The 22,131-nt window shown below is 36.8% G+C and overlaps 1 protein-coding gene across 5 annotated transcripts in view; it reads right to left on the bottom strand.

Moving 5' to 3' along the window:
• C8H8orf34 (chromosome 8 C8orf34 homolog) overlaps nucleotides 1-22,131 on the bottom strand; it is a 477,170-nt gene that overhangs the window by 337,555 nt on the left and 117,484 nt on the right. For 3 of the 5 annotated variants that reach the window (XM_025394226.1, XM_025394228.1, XM_025394227.1), the window contains exon 4: nucleotides 10,666-10,794. The exons of the other annotated variants lie outside the window; for them this stretch is intronic. In XM_025394226.1, the coding sequence (XP_025250011.1) occupies nucleotides 10,666-10,794 (129 nt within the window). The remainder of the gene's footprint in view (nucleotides 1-10,665; nucleotides 10,795-22,131) is intronic. 5 annotated transcript variants of the gene reach the window in all.

Here is a 22,131-nt window from a genome sequence, read left to right as displayed (position 1 = left end):
ATACATATTCTCTCTCTCTCTCTCTCTCTCTCTCTCTCTCTCTCACTGTTTCTCTGTTTCTCTCTCATACATGCACAGAAGAAACTAAAGGAAATCAGACTGAAATGACCAAAAAAATCCAAATTTCCCCACTAATTGCTGCCCTCTTTCACATCTTCACTTCCATCATAACTTTTTGCAGAAGGACATACTCCTCCTTTCTCTACTCCTCATCTCTCTTCATTGCTGTCCATTCCTTCTTCCATCTACTGCATACAAGCTTCTGCTTCCAGTAGTCTCTAAAAATTATTCTTTAATTATTCTTAAAATTATTCTTTATAAAGTAACTATATACATACTGATATCTAGTCAAATTGCATCTTTTCTATTGCAAATATATACCCTTTATATTTCATTTTATCAAATCAAGACATGTTTAGCATAAAAAAATAGGGAGAAAATAAAATAAGCCCCCATTCACAGACAACTAATGACAATAGCTTACTCAGTGTTCTTTCAAATAATATCGTATGCATATGATATGGTTTGGCTCTGTGTCCCCAATCAAATCTCATCTCAAATTGTAATTTCCACTTGTTGAGGGAGAAACCTGTAATCCCCATGCGTTGGCCAAGGGAGGTGACTGGATCATGGGGGCAGTGTTCCACATGCTGTTCTCATGATAGTGAGTTCTCACAAGATCTGATGGTTTTATAAGAGGCTCATCCTCCTTCACTTTCATTCTCTCTCCTGCCATCTTGTGAAGAAGGTGCCTGCTTCTCCTTCTGCCATAATTGTAAGTTTCCTGAGGCCTCCTCAGCCATGTGGGACTGTGATTAAATTACACTGCTTTCCTTTATAAATTACCCAGTCTCAGGCATTTCTTTATAGCAGTGTGAAAACAGACTAACAGCAAATTGATACTGGGAGTTTCGGGCACTGCTAAAAAGACACTTGAAAATGTGGAAGCGACTTTGAAACTGGGTAACAGGCAGATGTTGGAACAGTTTGGAGGGCTCAGAAGAAGACAGGAAGATGTGGGAAAGTTTGGAACTTCCTGAAGACTTGTTGAATGGTTTTGACTAAAATGCTGATAGTGGTATGGACAATGAAGACCAGGCTGAGGTGGTCTCAGATGGAGATGAGAAACTTGAGCAACTGGGAACTGGGGCAAAGGTCACTCTTGCTATGCTTTAGTAAAGAGACTGGTGGCATCTGTAGGGAAGATCTGTGGATCTTTGAACTTGAGAGAGATGATCTGAAATTCAAACTTATGTTTAAAAGGGAAGCAGAGCATAAAAGTTTGAAAATTTTGCAGGCTGACTATGTGGTAGAAAAGAACAACCCAATTTTGGAGAAGAAATTCAAACCAGCTGCAGAAATTTGCATAAGTAACAAGGAGCTGAATGTTATTCACCAAGACAATGGGGAAAATGTCTCCAGGGCATGTCAGAGGTACTCATGGCAGCCCCTGCCATCAAAGGCCCAGAGACCTAGGAGGAAAAATGTTTTCTTGGGCCAGGTTCAGAGTCCCTGCTGCTCTGTGCACCCTCAGGACATGGCGTCCTGTATCCCAGCCACTTCAGCTCCAGTGGTGGCTACAAGGCACCAAGGGCTATTGCTTCAGAGGGTGCAAGCCCCAAGCCTTGGTGGCTTCCATGTTGTGTTGGGCCTGTGGGTGCACGGAAGTCGAGAACTGAGGTTTGGGAAACTCCACCTAGATTTCAGAGGATGTATGGAAATGCCTGAATGTCCAGGCAGAAGTCTGCTACACAGGTGGAGCCCTGCTAGGGCCTCTGCTAGGGCAGTGCAAAGGGGAAATGCAGGGGTGTCTCCCACAGCCTTGGGCATTCCTCCTTCATGGCTGGCATTGAGTGTCTGTGGCTTTTCCAGGAGCACGGTGCAAGCTGTCGGTGGATCTACCATTCTGGGATCTGAAGGATGGTGGCCTTCTTCTCATAGTGCCACTAGGCAGTGCTCCAGTGGGAACTGTGTGTGGAGGCTCCAACCCTACATTTCCCCTTTGCACTGCCCTCACAGAGGTTCTCCATGAGGAGTCTCTGCTTTGTTTCAGGCTCTATTCATCTCTGTCCTTGCCTCCAGGCATGGACCATATCAACTCTGTCCCTATGTTGCCTCCAAGAGTGATTGGTAAACAAAAAATTCAAACTTGCTTAGGATCATAATCTACTGACAAGATTCTTATAGCATAGAAGTCCCTACCCCTGATTCCTGACTTCTCTGTAACCCAGACTTCTTGCTTCATTCCCTTTATTATTTGTTTCACCCTTCATGCACCAACAATATGGCCTGTGATCTGAGAGATCAAAATAGACACCCCTTTATCAACTAGGATGGACCTCAAGGTCAAGGAAATGAAGGCTAGGTAGGGGTCGAGAATTCAAGGCCCAGCTGACATGGCAACTTCCTAAATTCCTATGGTTACAAGAAAATCCATACACTTGCTAAACTCCCTAGCAATATGAGCTATTAGGAAAATTATCATACCCCCTCCCTAACTCTGAATTACAAGCCAGACCACTAAGGTAACAGGACCAGCCTTACAAACATTCTTTTCTGATAAGCAACTGCAGACTTTAAGCCAGTTTCAGCCAACTTATAGAGACTGTGCATAAACTGTCTTTATATCCTATGATTCACCTTTTGACATAGTGATATTCCACTTCATTTTAATGCTAAAACCACACCCCCAAGTGAACACAGGATGCATGTTACATATATGTTTGCCCATTGTGCATGTACTCAACTGCCCACATAAATATGTTTGGCTTTTCCCCAAACCTACTGAATATGTATGACACCTTTGTAATACAGACCCTGTAAGGCATAAAACCCAACCTGCCCTTTCCCTCTGCACTTTTAATTCACACCAGAGACTATCTCTTGCTGGTATGCAAACTGGTATCAGCAACAAAACTCTCCTTTTTACTATTCAGTCATCCTTGTGGCCTTTTCAATGATAAAACTTCCTCTTTCTTTGAAATACATCCTTACACACATGCTTCTCTCTTCCAGGATTATCTGTCTGCACGACATATCTTGACTCTCCTCCTACTGTACCTTGACCTTTGGATACTTCCAAATTTGATTCAGATAACTTTTCTATCAAGTTGTCCCTAAACTCCTTTGGAGATTCTTCTATGCTTCCTCTGTTCTGTTAAAGTACTTTGTACAAGACTTTGAAACTATGATTTCCAAACCTGTTTCCACTACTAAAATGTAAGCTTGAAGTCTAGGTCCACGTGTTAGTCATCTTTGCATTCCCGTATACATTCAATGAATGTGGGAATGAATGAACAAGTAATTGCCACATTATCCATCTCTATTTTCTCTCATGCATAGTTATTCTATCACTCCTTAGTCTGTTTTTCAGAAAAGATTTCTTGGGTACATCCCTGACTGACTCACTAAAAAAGTCCTTTGCTATTTTTTTCTCTTGGCTGAGTGCAGGTTGCTATTAGCAGTCACAGAGCATAAATATCTGTCCTCTGTTCCCCCCAGCAGCTGGGCTCTTTTCCTTGGAAAGGCTCCAGCCAGTGTTTTCATATGAACTGAAATCCATGGACCAATATCTGGATGCCCTAAAGATACTCATTCCACCACTGTCTCAAGTCACGGGGAGCTGTCAGAAGCAGCAAAAGCATTAGACCCAGAGAACACTGGAAACCCCGCCACCCTGGGAATACTGCCTCACAAAGTAGAAGGTTTTGTTGGCCAATTGCATGAAATAAAAAACTACTGCTCTTTAGCTTTTGGGTTGTTTATGTATTTGTTTATGCTCTTACTTAGCTATCTATTTATTTTTAAGCTTCATAGTCAAAGCCAAAGATCCCAGCAAACAAGCCAAATCTACAAACAGCCAAACCCATGTCATCTTATCCCAAAGGCTCATATTTTAAAAAGCAGAAGGCTTGTTTAAATGAAGAAAGCCAGAGTTGGGGGAGGTCTCAGAAAAGAGGGATCAGGATGAAATGGAACCAGAGGTAGCCCTCTTCAAGCAAACCGTAACCAAGTTATATGCTAAACTTTTTGCCAAGTCCTAGGGATTGCAAGAGCAAAGTGGCTCGGCCCTCAGGAAATTCAAGGTCCAGAGGAGATAAATAAAACAGATCATAGCAGATAAGTGTGTTCAGAGAAACATATAGAAGCACAAAGAGAGGGGATGCAAATCCACCCCAGAAGAGGACAGCAAAAGAGAAATAATCTTGGAGGAAGTGGTATTTGAGGTGAAGCTAAAGAGAATAGTAAATGTGGCTTGCTGAAGAGGGAAGCAGTGGAAGGAGCAGACTACCGGTGACACTTCAGGGCATGGGGACAGCACAAGCAAAAGCATGGAAAGGAGGAACCTTGAGGGAGTGTGCTGCCTAAAGAAAGTCATAAGCAATGGTACTGGAGACCCGATAAAGGGCCAGATCCTGGAGCACTTTCTTTGAACTTTTAGGGAGGCACTGAATACCTGAAACAAGTAAATGTCAGGCTTTCACTTTAGAGGCACTACACTTACAGTGAAGGCTGATCCGCAGAACAGAGAAGGAAATCAATAGTGTGTGTTCCTTGTTTCTCCTGGGCACCAAGCTAGCCTACTTTTCCTAGCTCCCTTGCAGTTAGCTGTAGAATGTGGGCAGATAATGTATGCCACTTCCATGATTTGCATTAGAAACCTGCCCCATGATCTTCCACAGGCTCTTTCTGCTTCTGCAGCAACCTTGAAAGTCACGTGTTGAAGATGGTAGAATGATAGGATGGAAGGAGTCTGCATTTCTGGAACATCACATGAAACTATTCTCTGAGTGAGAAAATATTTACATTGTATCAAGCCACAGAGATTTTGGCCATGATTCTCCTAAACATGAAGTTATAGCAGTCCAGTCAACCATAAGTTCAATAAGGGCAGAGGCTGTCCTCTTTTTTTTTCTGACACAGGGCAGGAATGAAATATCTTTAATGGATAAACCAATAACCTGGTCAGAGAAGTTGAGAGGATGAACTAGAAGATATTGATAGGAGTGGAGAAATAAACTAGACTCAAAACATATCTTAGAGGGGAAAATTAGCAAGATTTGATAACTAATCAGTTATGAACAGTAAGGAAGAGAGAGGAATCCAGAAGGGTTCCAGTTTGGAAGAATAGGTAAGTTATAGTATCACCACCTAACACACAGCATGCAGCGGAAGGTCACATTTGAAGAGGGAGGTGTGGTCCATTTGGATACATTGAGTTTAACATGGCATTGGGATAGCCAAGTGGAGATACACTTTCGGCATGTTGTAAAAACGCATAAAAGGTATGGATGGAAATACACTCATTTGAGTTAGCTGTGTAGAGGTGATAAATGATAAGGGTGAATGAATACACTCATTTGAGTTAGCTGTGTAGGGATGATAAATGACGAGGGTGAATAAGGTTGAACAGAGAGAGCACTTGAAAGGACAAAGGCAAAGGGTGAATCACGAACCATAGGAATAGCATTAAGAGTGGCAGGGAAGAAAGATAAACTCCTGAATGAGACCTACAGGAAGTGATGCAAAGGGCATCCAAAGAGGTTGGAGGGTCAGCTCCCAGAAAGGAGGCGAACAGAGAGGCTGAAGAATGACAGAGTAATCAACGGGGTTTACAACTACCAGAGAAATTTTGTAACATGAGGACTGGAAAACTGCTTATGCTGTTTGGCAATTTGGAAATCGCTTGGTGACCAGTGTGAGATAAGTTTCAGAAGTATAGGTGCCATTATATAATTGCTTTGAGGAGTAGAAGGAAGATGAGCAAGTAGAGACAGTAAGCACTAACTGATATAGGAGTTAAAAAGAAATTATTTAGGCAGGTAGTGAGGGAAAAGAAGCCCTCAGTAAGGTTTTCCTTTTAATGAAAAGCAGCTCCAAAATCATTTTCTTTTCTAGCAAAGAGCAGACTGTAAAATCCAGCTGCAGACAGACAAGCAAGCTGGAAGCTTGCATGGGTGAATGCTGGCAGTTGTGTCAATAGGAAAAGGCTATCTGGGAGTAGGGACGTTCAAACGGTGGCTCTGTCTTCCCTTTTCCTTTCCAACCGCCTGTGCAGTAGGGAGCAGACAACATGGCGCCAGCCAAGTGGAAAGTCTATTTGCATAATAAGATTAGGGTAGGGCAGCCAGCTTCCTGGCATGTTATGTAAACATCACGCCTGGTCCAACCAATCTTTGGGTCCTATGTAAATCAGATACTGCCTCCTCAAGCCTGTCTATAAAATCTGGTGCACTCTGCAGCGGGCCAGAAGTCCCATTTGGGCACCCCTCTCTCGCGCAAGAGAGAGAACTGTTCTCCTTTTTCTTTGTTTGGCCCATTAAACCTCCACTCTTAAACCCACTTCTTGTTGTGTCTGTGCCCTCCATGCCCTTGGTGTGAGACAATGAACCTCGGGTATTTACCCCAGACAATAATGCCGCATCATAACTACTCTTTCAAACATTGTATGAAGGAGGAAGAAGGAAAACCGATGATGTCTGGAGTTAATCTCAAGAGAAGAGATTTTGTGGATTTTTTTTGTTGATATTAGAGCAGTGATGTCCAGTACAGTAGCCGCTTGTCCTGTGGCTACTGACCTGTTGAAATGTGACTAGTTCCAAAATGAGAGGTGCTGTGAATTAAAATTTACACTAGAGTTTAAAGACTTAGAATTTAAAAAAAAAAGAACATAAAATATCTCGAAAATTTTTTATATGGAATACAATGAAACATAATAATTGGATATATTAGGTTAAATACAACATTTTATTCCAATTGTTTTCACATATTTCTTTTTGACTTTTTAAAATGTGTCTGTTTGAAAATATAAAATGTATACCTGGCAAACATTACATTTCTACTGGAAAATGCTTAGCTGGAGCATGCTATAGGTGAATAAATAATAATAGCAATAATAATATCTATGGCAGGCAGAATTCTAAGATGGCCCTCAGGATTCACTTTTGTGGCATCTTTTCCTCTTTGATTCTGAGTGGGCCTCCTGAGCATGAAGGGTTATCACACCCTTGAATAGAATACTAACCAGGAGACTTTGAGCAAATCAGAATGGGGATTACTCTACATGGCTCTGACCTAATCAGGCGTGTCTTTTAAAGGAAAGAATCAGACAGCTACTACATCATGGCCTCAGAGAATTAGTAGTAAATTACTATTGAGATGGGGGCAAACACTTGAAGGAATGGGTAAGAGCCCAGGCTCCTGGGAAGAAAAAAGTAATGTTTGAGGAAAGTACAGAAATGCTAGAAAGTGAGGGATCAAGGCACCAAAAACCCACTATGCCTACTTCATCATGACTATGTGGTGACACAAGCTGCTGTGGGAGTCATTCTAACATGTCTGCCTTTACAAGAGAGCAATATCATGCAGATTGCCACAGTTTATGATTGACTTTAAGATAAAATGTTACATCGAAAAGTTTGAAAAAAAGCCAGAAAAATAGCATGGTACAGTTGTTACTGAAACAGAAATCATGTTTGCAAACTGAAGAGACTATCTAATCTTCCCTGGTATTATTTGAGTCGTGTGTGTGTGTGTGTGTGTGTGTGTGTGTGTTCATTTCATTTAAGTCTCTAAAAGTTGGCAGTAGATGAGCTGAAATAACTATCATTTTGAGAGATGTAAATGATTATTTGCTGTCAATCTCAACTAAAAAAATAATACTTCTAAAATATGTAGGTTTTTTTAGACTGTACAGCTAAGATGAAGTGAATTCTCATCAGTGACTACATTAAAATTAGATCACTAAAAACTTTCAGCCTTTTGCCTCAATGGCTATGCCACCGGAAAGAAAGGTCCACAATATCAAGACATGGAGTATTCCTTATGAACGTACCTGGAGGAAAATCCCATCCCCTATGTCTTCCTAGTAATTAAAACAATGGGTAATAAAGCTACTATCATAGAAAAAGAGTTAACAAGTTGAAACTACTATAAGAGTCAGATGAAAATGAATTACATCCTGGTTCAAGTTGGAGGAAGTAGGAATGCCATTACATAGCTAAACTCTGGGCAATTAGACTGATAAACAATCATCAGCAAACAGTAAAACTGCATTTGTATTCGTGTATACTGACCAGGGCAGGCATGTTGATAACTTGGTAGTAAACACGTGCCTAAGACAATTCAATATTAAAGCTCAGATACAGAAAATCATAGAAACTCAAGTCATTCTAAGAAAGTATCATTTTGCTCAGAAAAATAGTCAAAGAAAAGAGCAAGTCTTCTATATGTAACCAACCATCCTCTTAACTCACATAAATCCCACCAGAATACCCTAAGAAAGCAGAGTCGCTTAAAACCATTAAGTGAAGTCAAAAGCAACCTTCTACTATGTCTATAGGAGCTGACTATGACACTTCATTCTGGCCTCACTATGGAGTCACCTGATAGCTTTTCTGGCCCTTATTTTATCCCAAGAATAATGTCCTATATCTGCATTTCTTCTACTCTGATGACCAAGGACTATCTTTATTGTTTTTCCAGGCTTGCCTGCAAGTATTAAACATGGTCCCCACTAGCTTCTGATCATTGGACTCAGTTGCGGGGCTCCACCTGTGTTATGATCTGAGTATTGGTGTCCTCCCAAAATTCATAAGCTAAACTCTAATCTGCAATGTGATGGTGTTAGGAGGTGGAGCCTGGGAGGTGATGAGGACATGTGGGCTCCTTTCTCATGATTGGGATTACTGACCTTATAAAGGAGGCCTTTGAGAGTTGCCTTGCCCCTTCCACCATGTGAGGACACAGCTAAGATATACAATCTATGGTACCAAGAAACAGGTCCTCATCAGATACCAAAGGTGTCAGCCCCTGGATTTTAGACTGCCCACCCTCCAGAACTATAAGAAACAAATTTCTATTGTTAATAAGTCACTCAGGCTACAGTATTTTGCTATAGCAACCCAAACAGGGTAAGACAACCTGAAAGGTCGCAGCCAGGTTGTCTGGGTCCACAGCTTGAACTCTGACGCATCTGCTACAAATGTGGGCCACTACATAACTGAAATGCAGTCTAATCCCTGTATTAAAAATTTGGGGGAACAGAGCAAATACTACCTTACAAATTAACAATATAACAAGTGTTTGAAAGGCAGGTGTCACATTTTAAAGGACAACAGTTGATTGACCGTGTTATTTGAAAGTCTTTATAATGATCAGACACATTCTTCAATCACCCTTCTTTTAGTTCATGTTATTAGGTAAATTGAGAGGCTATAAAGAGTCCTGAGGCTTTGCTCCAAAGGGTAAGATTCATAAATACGAATATGTGCCTTTGTCATATGAAGAGGATCAGGCTCTTTTCGTAAACATAATATAGTCATAAGCTGAAAACTCACTTAACTGTTATTTTCTACAAAAGGAAATTTAAGCAAACATGGAGTTTTCTTGAATCCCATTCAGAGGGTTTTTACTAACGGCAAAGCATAAGATCCTGTGATAAGGCAGCTTAACTTCTGAAAAGGGTTCACTGCACAAAAATCTAGAAGGATCTAATGAGCTATGAATGAAGAGGTCTGAAAAAACTAAAGCTGTATACACACACACACACATACATATACAATACCAAATGTAAATATGTATAACCACATATGTAAGTATATATATATATATTCTTTCAAAATATAGCAAGAAAATATTTACCTTTGATAAAAATCATGAAATTAGTAAAACTCTGCTATCTAAAATAAAAATAGAGATCCTAAAATATAATCCACTAGAATTTGCTGGTGTTCTAACTACTTTCCACTGAAAATCTTTAGTATTCTATGGGAATAAAATAAAATTTTGGTGAGGTCATGGCATCAATGGGCTTCTAAAGGTGCCTAATTTTTAAAATTGAGAAAAACTTAACAGAACCAAAGAAATGTAGGAATACTTTTAACTCACTACTAAAACCATAAAATGTATATGTATGGCTGCATATATAAGTGAATTTATTAAATCTAAATAATCATTTAATTGCCAACTCTTATGACAATAACAGTGATTTAAAAGGTTTTACTTGAAATGTATCATTTTTAAGCCTTCACACCTAGCAGAAGAAGGAGGCATAATCATGTCTTTCAGTTTTGGAGATGAGCAAACCAAGACACATGGAGGTTAAATGATTTATCTGATTTATTATGATTTATGTCATAGACGGCAGAGCAAAACCATAACCTAAGTCCTCAGATTACAGAGATGTTGCTTTCATTTAAAAAAAAAAAAAAAATCCCTAGGCATCGTGCTAGACTCTGAAAAGATTCTAAGAAGAATTTGGTCCAGCTACCATCTTTAAGAAGTTTAGAGACATCAAAAACTCACAGAGGCAATGGGTATGTTAATTAATTAGAAAGATGCAAAACAGTATGTTTCCAAAGAAAAGAATGAAGAAGCTACCAGTAGGTGCACATTTAAACTGGATAACAGAAACCATGTAGAAATGTTGGAGCCAAACAGCTATGAGGAGTTCTACAGCTCTTTCTACTCCATGTTATCAGTCTACCCAAGAATCTGTATAATATGCAAAAGCAAGTTCCTTTCCAATCTCATGCCCTTAGAACTACTCAGCCTCTTGCAGAATTAGAATGAGGACGTTATACATGGGTTATTGGCACGAGTAATGAATGCTTCTGCTTTAATATTGGTTAGGAGTTTCAATTATAATCAAGTAAATGAACTTACTTCGGGAGAGATTCTCAAGGGCTTTCCCCAGCTTCTTGCTCTCTTGAAGGATGTGATTCAATTCATCAAAATCACGGCTTTGTGGTTTAGTCCTCCAGTTCCACTTTGGATGCTCTACTGACCTTGGCACTATGTTTAAAAAAAATGGTAATTTCATAAGCATGCTACATAATGACACAAACTGACCATTCACCATTATGTGAAAGATTGTACCAAGATCAATGTATAGAATAAAAAAATGTTTGTCTTGAAGATGATTTTCTTGTGAGAAAACAGAGGGGAAGATATGAAGCCAGGTTTAAAGAAAATATTTTAACTGAAAAAGTAAAGGGAAGTGTGGTGGAGTTTACAGAGAAAAGAAAAGTCAGGTATTGACTTAAAACTAATCATTTCTATAACACAGAGAGAAACACACAGGCAAAATGTACTTTGTATTATGTCATCAGCTTAAAAAAACACTAATTCCCTCAACAGCAACTGGTAATTATTTAGTAAATATTTTTAGGACATTCATAGAAGGCTAAATATATGTATTTATCTTCATGTCCCCCTCAAATTCCCACTAAAATGGCACTACAGTGAAGGGATTTCTTTCCTCAAAGAGTAAGTTGAACAAGCAGAGAAGACATTATTAGGCAAGAAGTAGCAATATATTTTGAGAGAAGATGCAAAATAGATGGATGAGTGGTAACTGGATTTCACAAGGCAAAGAAAACTGAAACCTAAGTCTCTGAACAGAGGGATGCTAAGAAAGTCAATATCTCACACCATTTAAATATTAAAGCTTCAATCCAGGAGGACAATGTCAAAGTAATAATAATATAAGAACTTAATTGCTTTTCAGATTTAAAGGGCCCATTAAATGTCCAGCACAAGTCAAGGCATATTTAAAAACATGTTTTAATAGTGCAATAAAGAAAACAATGTAAAACTTTTCAGGGGCAAAAATAGTAAATCAAATTAATACCAGACTTCTCAAAGGTAACACTTGGCCTAAGAAGACAAAGAAGCAATTCCTTCCAAATTCCAACTATAGAGTACTTCTTAGAACTGTATACTCAACTAAGGAACTAATTAGGATACTTTGAAGAACTGAAAAAGTTATCTTGCAAAAGCATTCTTTTACAGAAAGCTCCTACTGGAGGTACTCTACCAAAATAACCAAGTAAATAAAAAACTGGCAAGACTTGGATTTCAGGAAACAGGTGACCTCCCACTCTCCCAATATGGAAAAGGAACAGGGAATTCTCAGGAAGATAGTGAAAGACAGTCTAAAAGGCAGTTGAGAAGTCTAGAAACCAATGAGTCAAACATGGAGCAAGAGGACAGAGGGCTACAGAAGAGAAGTCTCTAAAAATTTTTAAAATAAAGAATAAATATAAAATAGAAGTTAAGTTTACTTGTCTCTGATCATATTGAGAAGGTTTAACTCTTTGGGTAGAGTTTGGCAAAACATTAGAGATGGGTACATAGTAAACAAAGCAAGCAGAAAAGCAAGAGAACTATCAATTCTAGAACAGTTGGACATCTAAGGCTCAATCATGAACAATATTAATTAATTAGTCATAAGAATACCAATGTAGAGTACATATTTAATCAACATTTGAAATAACTGCATTACTATGCAGCCAGGATGAGATGGAGGCTAGAGTTTGGAGCACAAGGTATGAAGGATGTCAAGAGATAATGCCTCAAATTTAAAAAGGAAGAGAACTTTATGTTTGATTGTGTAGATTTAGGGACCAGAAGCAACATCTAAAAGAGGTGAAAGTGATTGCAGGTTAGGAGCCGAGTTGGGTAGAAAAAAGGACACTACTCTCTCAGTACTACTTTTTTTAAACCATGTACCATTATGTTTTGATAAAAATAAAATAAATTTTTAAAATATTTATATGGTAAGGACATAGGAAATAGTCTCCACGTAACGAAATATATCATTCTGTCACCTTTTTAAAAAGTAATCTGGCAATATCTATTACGATGAAAAATGCACCAGCCCTGTAACCCAGCAATCTTATGTCTGGCAAAGTCATCATAAAGAAATGAAAGCACCTGTATTTAAATACATATGTACAAGGTGCTCATTTTCACAGAAAGTGCAAGACTTTGTTTATTTTAGCAAATATTTTGTGACCACAAAACCCTGTTAGTAATTTAAATGTCCTTCAACAAAGGAATGGTTGAATAAATTATCTCATATTCACATTGTATGCAATTATTTAAAAGGGCAAGTTAAATCTAAGTATATTACCATAAAGATATTTCCACAGTGCATTTTATTTTTATTTTTATTTGTACAAATGTATAAGGTATACATGAAATTTTGTTACATGTATATAACATGTAGTAATCAAGTCACTGTATGGCTTAACTGTGAACAATGTTAATTAATTAACTATAATAATATCAACATAGAGTACATATTTAACCAACACTTAGGGTGTGCATCGACAGAGTACCGTACACTTGTGTTAACTATAGTCACCCTACTGTTCTATCAAACATTGAATTTATTCCTTCTATCTTACCATATGCTTATACTACCCTTTAGCCCACTTCTTTCATTCTCCCCCATGTCCCAATCACCCTTCCCAGTCTCTGTTATCTATCTTTCATTGCCTTACCTGCAAGGGATCAGCTTTATTAGCTCCCACATATAAGTTAGGGTATGCAATATTAGTCTTTTTGTGCCTGGATTATTTCACTTAAGATAATAACCTCCAGTTTCACCAATGACATGATTTCATTCTTTTTTTTAATGACCAAGTAGTATTTCATTGTGTATACGCACCACATTTTCTTTATCCATATATCCACTGATGGACACTTAGGTTGATTCCACATTTTTTCTATCATGAATAGTGCTTTAATAGACATGTGAGAGACAGTATCTTTTGGACATATTGTTTGCTTTTCCTCTGGTAGATACCCAGTAGGGGGATTGCTGGATTGAATGGTGGTTCTTTTTAAGTTTTTTGAGGAATCTCCATACAGTTCTCCATAGTTGCTGTACTAGTTTACCTTCCCACTAACAGTGTGTAAGAGTTCACTTTTCAGCCAGGCATGGTGGCTCACGCCTATAATCCTAGCCCTTTGGGAGACCAAGGAGGGTGGACCACGGGGTCAGGAGTTTGAGACCACCCTGTCCAATATGGAGAAACCCCATGTCTACCAAAAAAAAAAAATACAAAAATTAGCTGGGCATGGTGGCGGGCGCCTGTAGTCCCAGTACTTGGGAGGCTGAGGCAAGAGAATAGCTTCAACCTGGGAGGCAGAGGTTGCAGTGAGCCGAGACCGTGCCACTGTACTCCAGCCTGGGTGATGGAGTGAGACTCCATCTCAGAAAACAAAAAAACAGAGTTCTCTTTTCTCTGCTTCCTTGCTAACATCTATTATTTTTCTTTTTATTAATAGCCAGACAATGCATTTTAAAATAATAAAAACACATTGCTTAAGAACATGTACAGCTTAAGGTCACTTTTATGCAGCAAACCAACCCATCCATATCATATCTGCTAATGAGTACAAGGAAAAGACTATACGAAGATACAAACTATTTCTAGGGGAGTAGAATTTGAGGGGAGACAAGTGAAGGAGACTATTTCACTTTCTAGAGGTCTGTATATTTTACATTGTCAAAATAAATAAATATTCCTTCTGTAATTTAAATAAACCTAGAAATTAACAATTGAAAATGAATGCCGCTGCCTCATCTGAGCTTCTTGGTTTAAGGGACCCTGGGACAGGGATATCAACTAAAATTATTAACACACCAGTGTGCTAGCAGCAGAGAGTAGACATAGTGACCATGATCAATCTAGTAAACACTTCCAGGCCCACGACTGCTACCTTACAGGCCATTCCCCATGGGAAACCTATGGAGGAACCTAGGTTTAAGAGAGAGAAGTTCAGATGAGGGAGTGGAAAAAACAATATTTATATCAGATTCCTTAAAACTTTGGCACTTTTGTTAACCTTCTTTGAATAATTTCTCTAACCTGCAATCTGTATCACTACATTACCTGATTTTCTGCTAATTACTATATGCTATCAAGGTCTCTCTTTATATTTTCTTTTTAATTTACAAAACAAGAACTCAGGTTTTTTTTCAAATCCTAGTCAATATCCCGAGATATCTACCAGACACAGCCCAGCTTCCCATCATCCCAGCTGAGCCCAGCACCTGCAGACCTACCCACTGAATGCACCACACGGGCACGTCAGGTGAGGCCAGCAGAACTGGCCAGTCTACACACAGAATCATGAGAAACCACAAATTGTTGCTGTTTTCAGCCACTGAGTTTTGGGAAAATTATATGCTGTACAATAGAGAACTAATTAATACTGTACCCAAGAACTTTTCCTTGGCAACTTCTCAGAGGAGCTGAGACCAATTTCTTGTGATGTTTTTGTAGCTTGTGACAATTTGATACATATAACAAATCTTGCATAACTTATCATGGGAATCCAACTAGGACAACCAAAGCCACGGTATAATCAGGATCTAATCAGCCATGCTGGGTGATTTCAAAAGCTGTTTTGATAAGTAATGGAAAGAAATTTGGGAAGTCATTTGTCTGATATACTGTCTTTGGATAAGAACATCTCTAAACTTTTCTGATAGATTGAAAACCTTATTTAAGTCATACTACATCTTAAAAGTAAAGGGTTAGCATTTAAAAATGTTTTTAAAAATATCCACAGGGAAAATGAGAAATAGAAGAACAGTATCAACTATCTAATAAAACCTGTAGAGGAAGATGACAGAATCTGAGATTCAAGAGAGTCTTTGGGGTCACTGACACAGAGCTCACTCTAGTGCAGGAGGCCACCCACAGCACCTTGCCAATGGCTTTTCCTCAGTCTTCCCCGAGGACACTATGTTACAGAGCAGTCTATTGTATATCAAGGAGTGCTAATTTTTGAACAATTCTTTATTATAGTCATCAAATTCTAACTCAATATGACCTCCACCAATAGTTTCTGTGAGTTTAAAACAAATTTACTGTTTCCTCCACATAACATTTGAGATACTGTCTATATATTTCTTTTGAACCAAAATAACTCTCAACCTTGTTTTCTAAAATTTAAAAAATGTTAATGTTCTTATCTGAAAGTTCTCCCCAAGTACTTTACTTTCATTTTAAATATGCCAGGAAATATCCCCAGTACTACGGTTATGAAATACTGAAAACTGATTATATTGAGATAATTACTTCATGTCTTCTGCCTTCTGTATATCCATATCATGATTTTTCAGCTATTGTTCTCCTGTCCTCATTTTTTTATATTTGTGTAGCTTGTACTTTCTATACATATATGTATGTATATACTCTCTTTTTTCCCTAAAATTATAATGACAGTCTATAAATATCCAGCTATTTATCTTTGTATATTCTGTGCTAAATGCATCATTTAAAAAAAAAAAAAAAAAAAACCCTGAGAAAGGCTCCCTTAAATTCAAAAATGTAAACAAAACAACTGAGAGTTGATATCAACTTTTGGTTTTAACCTAAACCAGCATATTTACCTCAATTTTCTCATCTGGATTATAAATTTGAAATGGTTATAAAGGATCAGCATTCACTATCATGCACAGAATATTGATAGACAACGTCTTTCTTGTCATTTCCGCCAAAATTCTACTCATCATCCACAACCATTCCACACAATAGGTAACCAGTAGAAATACTTAATATTACAAGGTAAAACCTTCATCAAACCATACTTATCTTATCTATGACACATAACTATTGAAGATTGATACTATAATGCTACCTTGCAGATCTTTGTCCCTATGCCAGCTTGTATTGTATAACTGCTATTTTTTGGTTATTTGAAAGTGCCAAAACATTACAAGGCAAAACTTTCATCAAAACCTACTTATTTATGGCACATAACTATTGAAGATTGATAATATAATGTTACCTTGCAGATCTTTGTGCCTATGCCAGTTTGAATTCTATAAGTGCTATTTTTTGGTTACTTGAAAATGCACAGTTTCTAAGCTGGTATCACATAAAGGCTAGAATATATTTTAGTATAAATCCATCCTTACATTATCTGCATTTATTCATTTATCCATTCAATCATTTATGCACTCATTCTCATAGCGTAAATGATGTGTTTGTCACTGTTCTGGATACATGGGGATTAAGGTAACAAAATGCTCTGCACTGAAGATATTACATTCTACCAAGCTCACAGTCTTTTGAATGGGCTAAGAAGTTGCTTTTTTCTTCAGAAAGTTCTTCTGATTAATATACAGTAGCTACTTTAAGTAAATTTTAGACAGTGATTATTTTAATGAATTCATAACTGTTTTTCTACCCACAGAAGTTAATTACTATTAAAATATTTATGTCTTTTTTCCTTTTTTCTTCAAAACACCTGAACAATGCTCAGAAAACTTTTTGGTTTTATTCTATAAATATTTATTCCAGGCAATATTTCAGTTAAGAAAATATCCTTCTATTAAAACCCAAAGAGTTTTAATTTCATTATATTTACAATAAGAAATAGATGCAAATTTGTATCGAATAGCATTCAGTTATTGATTGAGATGTCAATAGTTTTTTTACTTGATCAACATGTATGATGTGCTGACATATAATGGTAATACTAAAAGAAGAGAAGAAAGAATAATAAAGGAATAATGATCAAAAGATATTTCATGCAAATATTAATCAAAAGAGAGCTGAGTGGCTGCACTAGTATCAAAAAAATAGTTTTTAGGACAAAAATCATCATAGGAGGCAAAGAAGGGCATTATATAGTGATTAAAAAGGGTAATCCACCAAGAAGACATAATAATTATAAACATAGAAACACCTAGCTGCAGAGCCTTAAAATACAGGAGGCAAATATTGACATAATTTAAGGAGAGTTAGAGGGCCCTATAATAATAGTAGTGGATTTTAAAATCCCCGCTTTCGATAATGGAGCAAACAGACAGAAGATCAATAAGGACATGAAGGACTTGAACAACACTATAAACCAGTAAGACCTAACAGATGTATACAGAACATTCCACCTAACAAGAATACACATTCTTCTCAAGTGCGCATGTAACATTCTCTAGGAGAGATCTTATGTTAGGCAACAAAACAAGTCTCAAAAATTGTAAAGGATTGAAATCATACCAAGTATCTTCTCTGACAACAAAAGAATAAAACTAGAAGTCAAAGGACAAAGAAAAATGGGAAATTTACAAATATAAGAAAATTTAACAATATGCTCATTTATAATGAATGAGACAAAGAAGAAATCACAAGATAAATTAGAAAATACTTTGTGACCAAAAAATATGAAAACAACATACTGAACCTTATGGTATGCAGTGGAAGCAGTGCTCAGACAGAAATTTATAGCAGTAAGTGTCCCCATTAATAAAGAAGAAAGATATCAAATCTAAAACCTAACTTTACACCTTAAGGAAGTAGAAAAGGAAGAGCATAATAAACCCACGCTACCAAAAGGATGAACATAGTAAAGGTTAAAGCAGAGATCAATGAAATAGAAGACAGAAAAACAATAGAGAAAATCAGCAAAACCAAAAGTTGGTTCTTTAGAAAGATGAAAAAGTTAAGAAATCTTTAGCTAGATTGATTTAAAAAGAAAACTCAAATTATTAAAGTTAGAAATAAAAGTGAGACATTACTACAAACCTTAAGAAAACTAAAAATTATTATAAGAGAATACTATAAACCATCAAATGCCAATAAACTGGATGACTTAGAAAATTTCTAGAAACATGCGAACTATCAATACCGACTTAAGAGGAAATAGAATATCAGAATGGATTTATAACAAGTAAAGACTTTGACTCACTAATAAAGAAATCTCCCAACAAGGACAAGGCCATAATAAAGTGGCTTCACTGGTAAATTCAACCCAGCACTTAAAGAAGAATTAACACCAAGTTTTATTAATTCTTCCAAAAAAGTTGAAGAAAAGGGAACATATTCTGATTTATTCTAAGAAGCCAGCATTGCCCAAGTACCAAAGATAAAGACATTACAAGAAAAGAAGATTACAAACCAATATCTTTTATGAATGTAGATGCAAAATCCTCAATAAAACGGTAACAAACTAAATCCAGCAGTATATTAAAAGGATTATATATCATGGCCAAGTATTTATCCTAGGAATTCAAGGGTTATTTAAGAAAATTATAAAATGTAACACATCATATTAATAGAATAACAAAAACTGCATGATTATCTCAACTGATCGAGAAAAAACACTGGAAAACAATGCAACACACCTTCCTGATAAAAATATCCAACGAACTAGGAATAGAAGACAACTTTCTCAACATGATAAAAGACATTTTCGAAAAACTCACAGCTAACACGACACTCCATGATATAAGACCAAAAGTCTTTCCCTTAAGATGAATAATGAGAAAAGGATACCTTCCTGCTTTCATCACTTCTGTTCAACCTTGTATTGGAATTTCTAACTGGAGCTATTAGGCAAGAAAAGAAAAATAAAAGGCAACCAAATTGGAAAGGAAGAAGTTAAACTATCCCTATATTTAGATGGCATAATCTGATCTTTTCGAGAGTCCTAAATAATTCACAATAAAGTGTTAGAACCAATAAACTCGTTCAGCAAAATTTTGGGAAATAAGATCAAAACACAAAAATTGGTTTTATTTCTACACCCTGGCAATGAAAATCTAAAAATGAAAATAAGAAACAATTCCATTTATGATAGCATCTGAAAGAATAAGATCTGCTTAAATAAATTTAACCAAGGACATGCTAGTCTTGCACAACACAAACTAGAAAACATTGTTTAATGAAATTAAAGGGGATCTAAATAAATGAAGACATTACATGGTCATGATTTGGAAACCTTTTTACGGTCACAATACTCTCCAAAGTGATCCACAGATTCAATGCATTTCCTAAGAAAATCCAAATGGCCTTTATGCAGAAATATTTTAAACAACTGATTCTAAAATTCATATAGAACTTCAGGGCCCTCAGAGTAGCCTAAACAATCCTGAGAGAGAAAAAGAGAAAAATGAAGTCAGAGGATTCATACTTTCCAATTTCAAAACTTATTACGTAACTACAGTTATCAAAATAGTGTGTGTGGTACTCAAAAAAGGATAAACATGTAGCTTAATGGAATGGAATTGAGAGTCTATAAATAAACCCTCATATTCACGGTTACTTGATTTTTCAATGGGGTGACAAGATTATTCAATGAGAAAAGAATAGTATTTTCAAAAAATCAGTATTGAGGCAACAACTGATTATCCACATGGCAAAAAATGGAGTTGGACACCCATCATCTACTATATACAAAAATTAACTCAAAATGGAACAACTACCTGCATGTAAGAGCATAAACTATAACTCTTAGAAGAAACTATAGAGATAAGTCATTATGACCTGGGATTTGGCAAGAGTTTCTTAGATATGACACCAAAAACACAAGCCAAAAAGAAAGGAAAATAGATCAATTGAGCTTCATCAAAATTAAAAAACTAATGTACATAAAATAACACTACTAATAAAGTAAAAAATAATCCCCCAAATGGAAAAATATTCATAAATCATATCTCTGATAAGGATCTAGTATCCAGAATACAAAAAACTCTCGTAACTCAAGAATAAAGAGTAACAACTCACTTAAAAAATGAGCTAAGAGTATGAATAGACATTTTTCCAAAGAAGATATTCAAATGGCCAAGAAACACTTGAAAGGATGCTCAGAACTATTAGCCATTAGAGAAATGCAAATCAAGACAACAACGAGATACCACTTTACATCCAACTGGATGGCTATAAATTTTTTAGAAAAAGGAAAGGAAAGAAAGGAAAATAACAAGATGTGGTAAATATATGAAGAATTGGAACCCTTGTATATTGCTAGTAAGCATGTGAAATGGTGTAGCTTCTTTGAAAAAAGTTGGCATCTCCTCGAAGTTACACATAGAATTATTATATAACCCAGCAAATCAATTATATAGTAATATAAATTATTATAGTATCTATATTATATAATATCAATTATCCAAATAATGAAAAAGGCAATAAAAATGCTTGTATATGAATGTTCATAGCAATATGATTCAAGATAGCTAAAAGATAGAAGCAAACAAAACACCCATCAGCAAACGAATGGATAAACAAAATGTGGTTTAACCACACAATGGAATATTATTCAGTCACGAAAAGGACTGAAGTAGTGTACACCACACTGTAGATAAACCACAAAAACATGCTAAGTAAAGTAAGTCAGAGACAAAAGTTCATACATTGTGATTTCACTCCTGTGGTATACAGGAATACCTTGCTTTACTGTGCTTCATTTTATAATGCTTTGCAGACAATTATTTTTGTTTCTTTACAAATTAAACATTTGTGGAGACCCTGCATTGAACAAGTCTATCAGCTTAATTTTTCCAACATCATGTGCTCATTTTGTGCCTCTGTGTAATATTTGGTAAATCTAACAATATTTTAAATTTTTTCCATCAGTGATCTTTGATATTACTGTTGTAATTGTTTCCAGGTGCCACAAACCACACCCATGTAAGATGGTGAACTTAACCAATAAATGTGTGTGTTCTGTCTGCTCCACTGATCAGCCATTCCCTCACCTCTCTCCTTCACCTTGTGATTCCCTATTCCCTGAAACACAACAATTTTGAAATTAGGCCAATTTAAAACCCTACAATGGCCTCTAAGTGTTCAAGTGAAAGGAAGAGTTGCAGGTCTCTGGAAAAGATAGAAATGATTAAGCTTAGTGAGGAAGCCATGTTGAAAGACAAGGTAGGCTGAAAGCTAGGCCTCTGGTGCCAAACATTTAGCCAAGTTGAGAATGCAAATGAAAAGTTCTTGAAGAAAATTAGAAGTGCTATTCCAGTAGACACATGAATGGTAAGAAAGTGAAAGAATCTTATTGCTGATGGAGAAAGTCTGAGTTGTCTGGATAGAAGATCAAATGAGCCACGACATTCCCCTAAGCCAAGGCCTAATCCAAAGCAAGGTCCTAACTCTCCTCAATTCCATGAAGGCTGAGGAAGCTGCAGAAGAAAAGTTGAAAGGTAGCAGAGGTTGGTTCATGAGGTTTCAGGAAATAAGCCATCTCCATAACATAAAAGTATAAGATGAAGTAGCAAGTGCTGATGGAAAAGACACACCAAGTGACCCAGAAGATCTAGCTAAGACAATTGATGAAGGTGGCTTCACTAAACAACAGATTGTCCATGTAGACAAAACAGTCTTATGCTGGAAGAAGGTGCCATTTAAGACTTTCACAGCTAGAGAGAAGTAGTCAGTGCCTGGCTTCAAAGCTTCAAAGGATAGGCTGACTCCCTTGTCAGGGGCTAATGCAGCTGGTGACTTTAAGTTGAAGTCAATGCTTATTTACCATACCAAAAATCCTGGGGACTGTAAGAATTATGCTATATCTACTCTGTCTGTGCTCTATAAATAAAACAAC

Source organism: Theropithecus gelada, chromosome 8, assembly GCF_003255815.1.
Source record: "Theropithecus gelada isolate Dixy chromosome 8, Tgel_1.0, whole genome shotgun sequence".
Taxonomy (NCBI): Eukaryota; Metazoa; Chordata; class Mammalia; order Primates; family Cercopithecidae; genus Theropithecus; species Theropithecus gelada.
The sequence above is the reverse complement of the archived record's forward strand: the minus strand, read 5'-3'. Positions and strand labels throughout refer to the sequence as shown.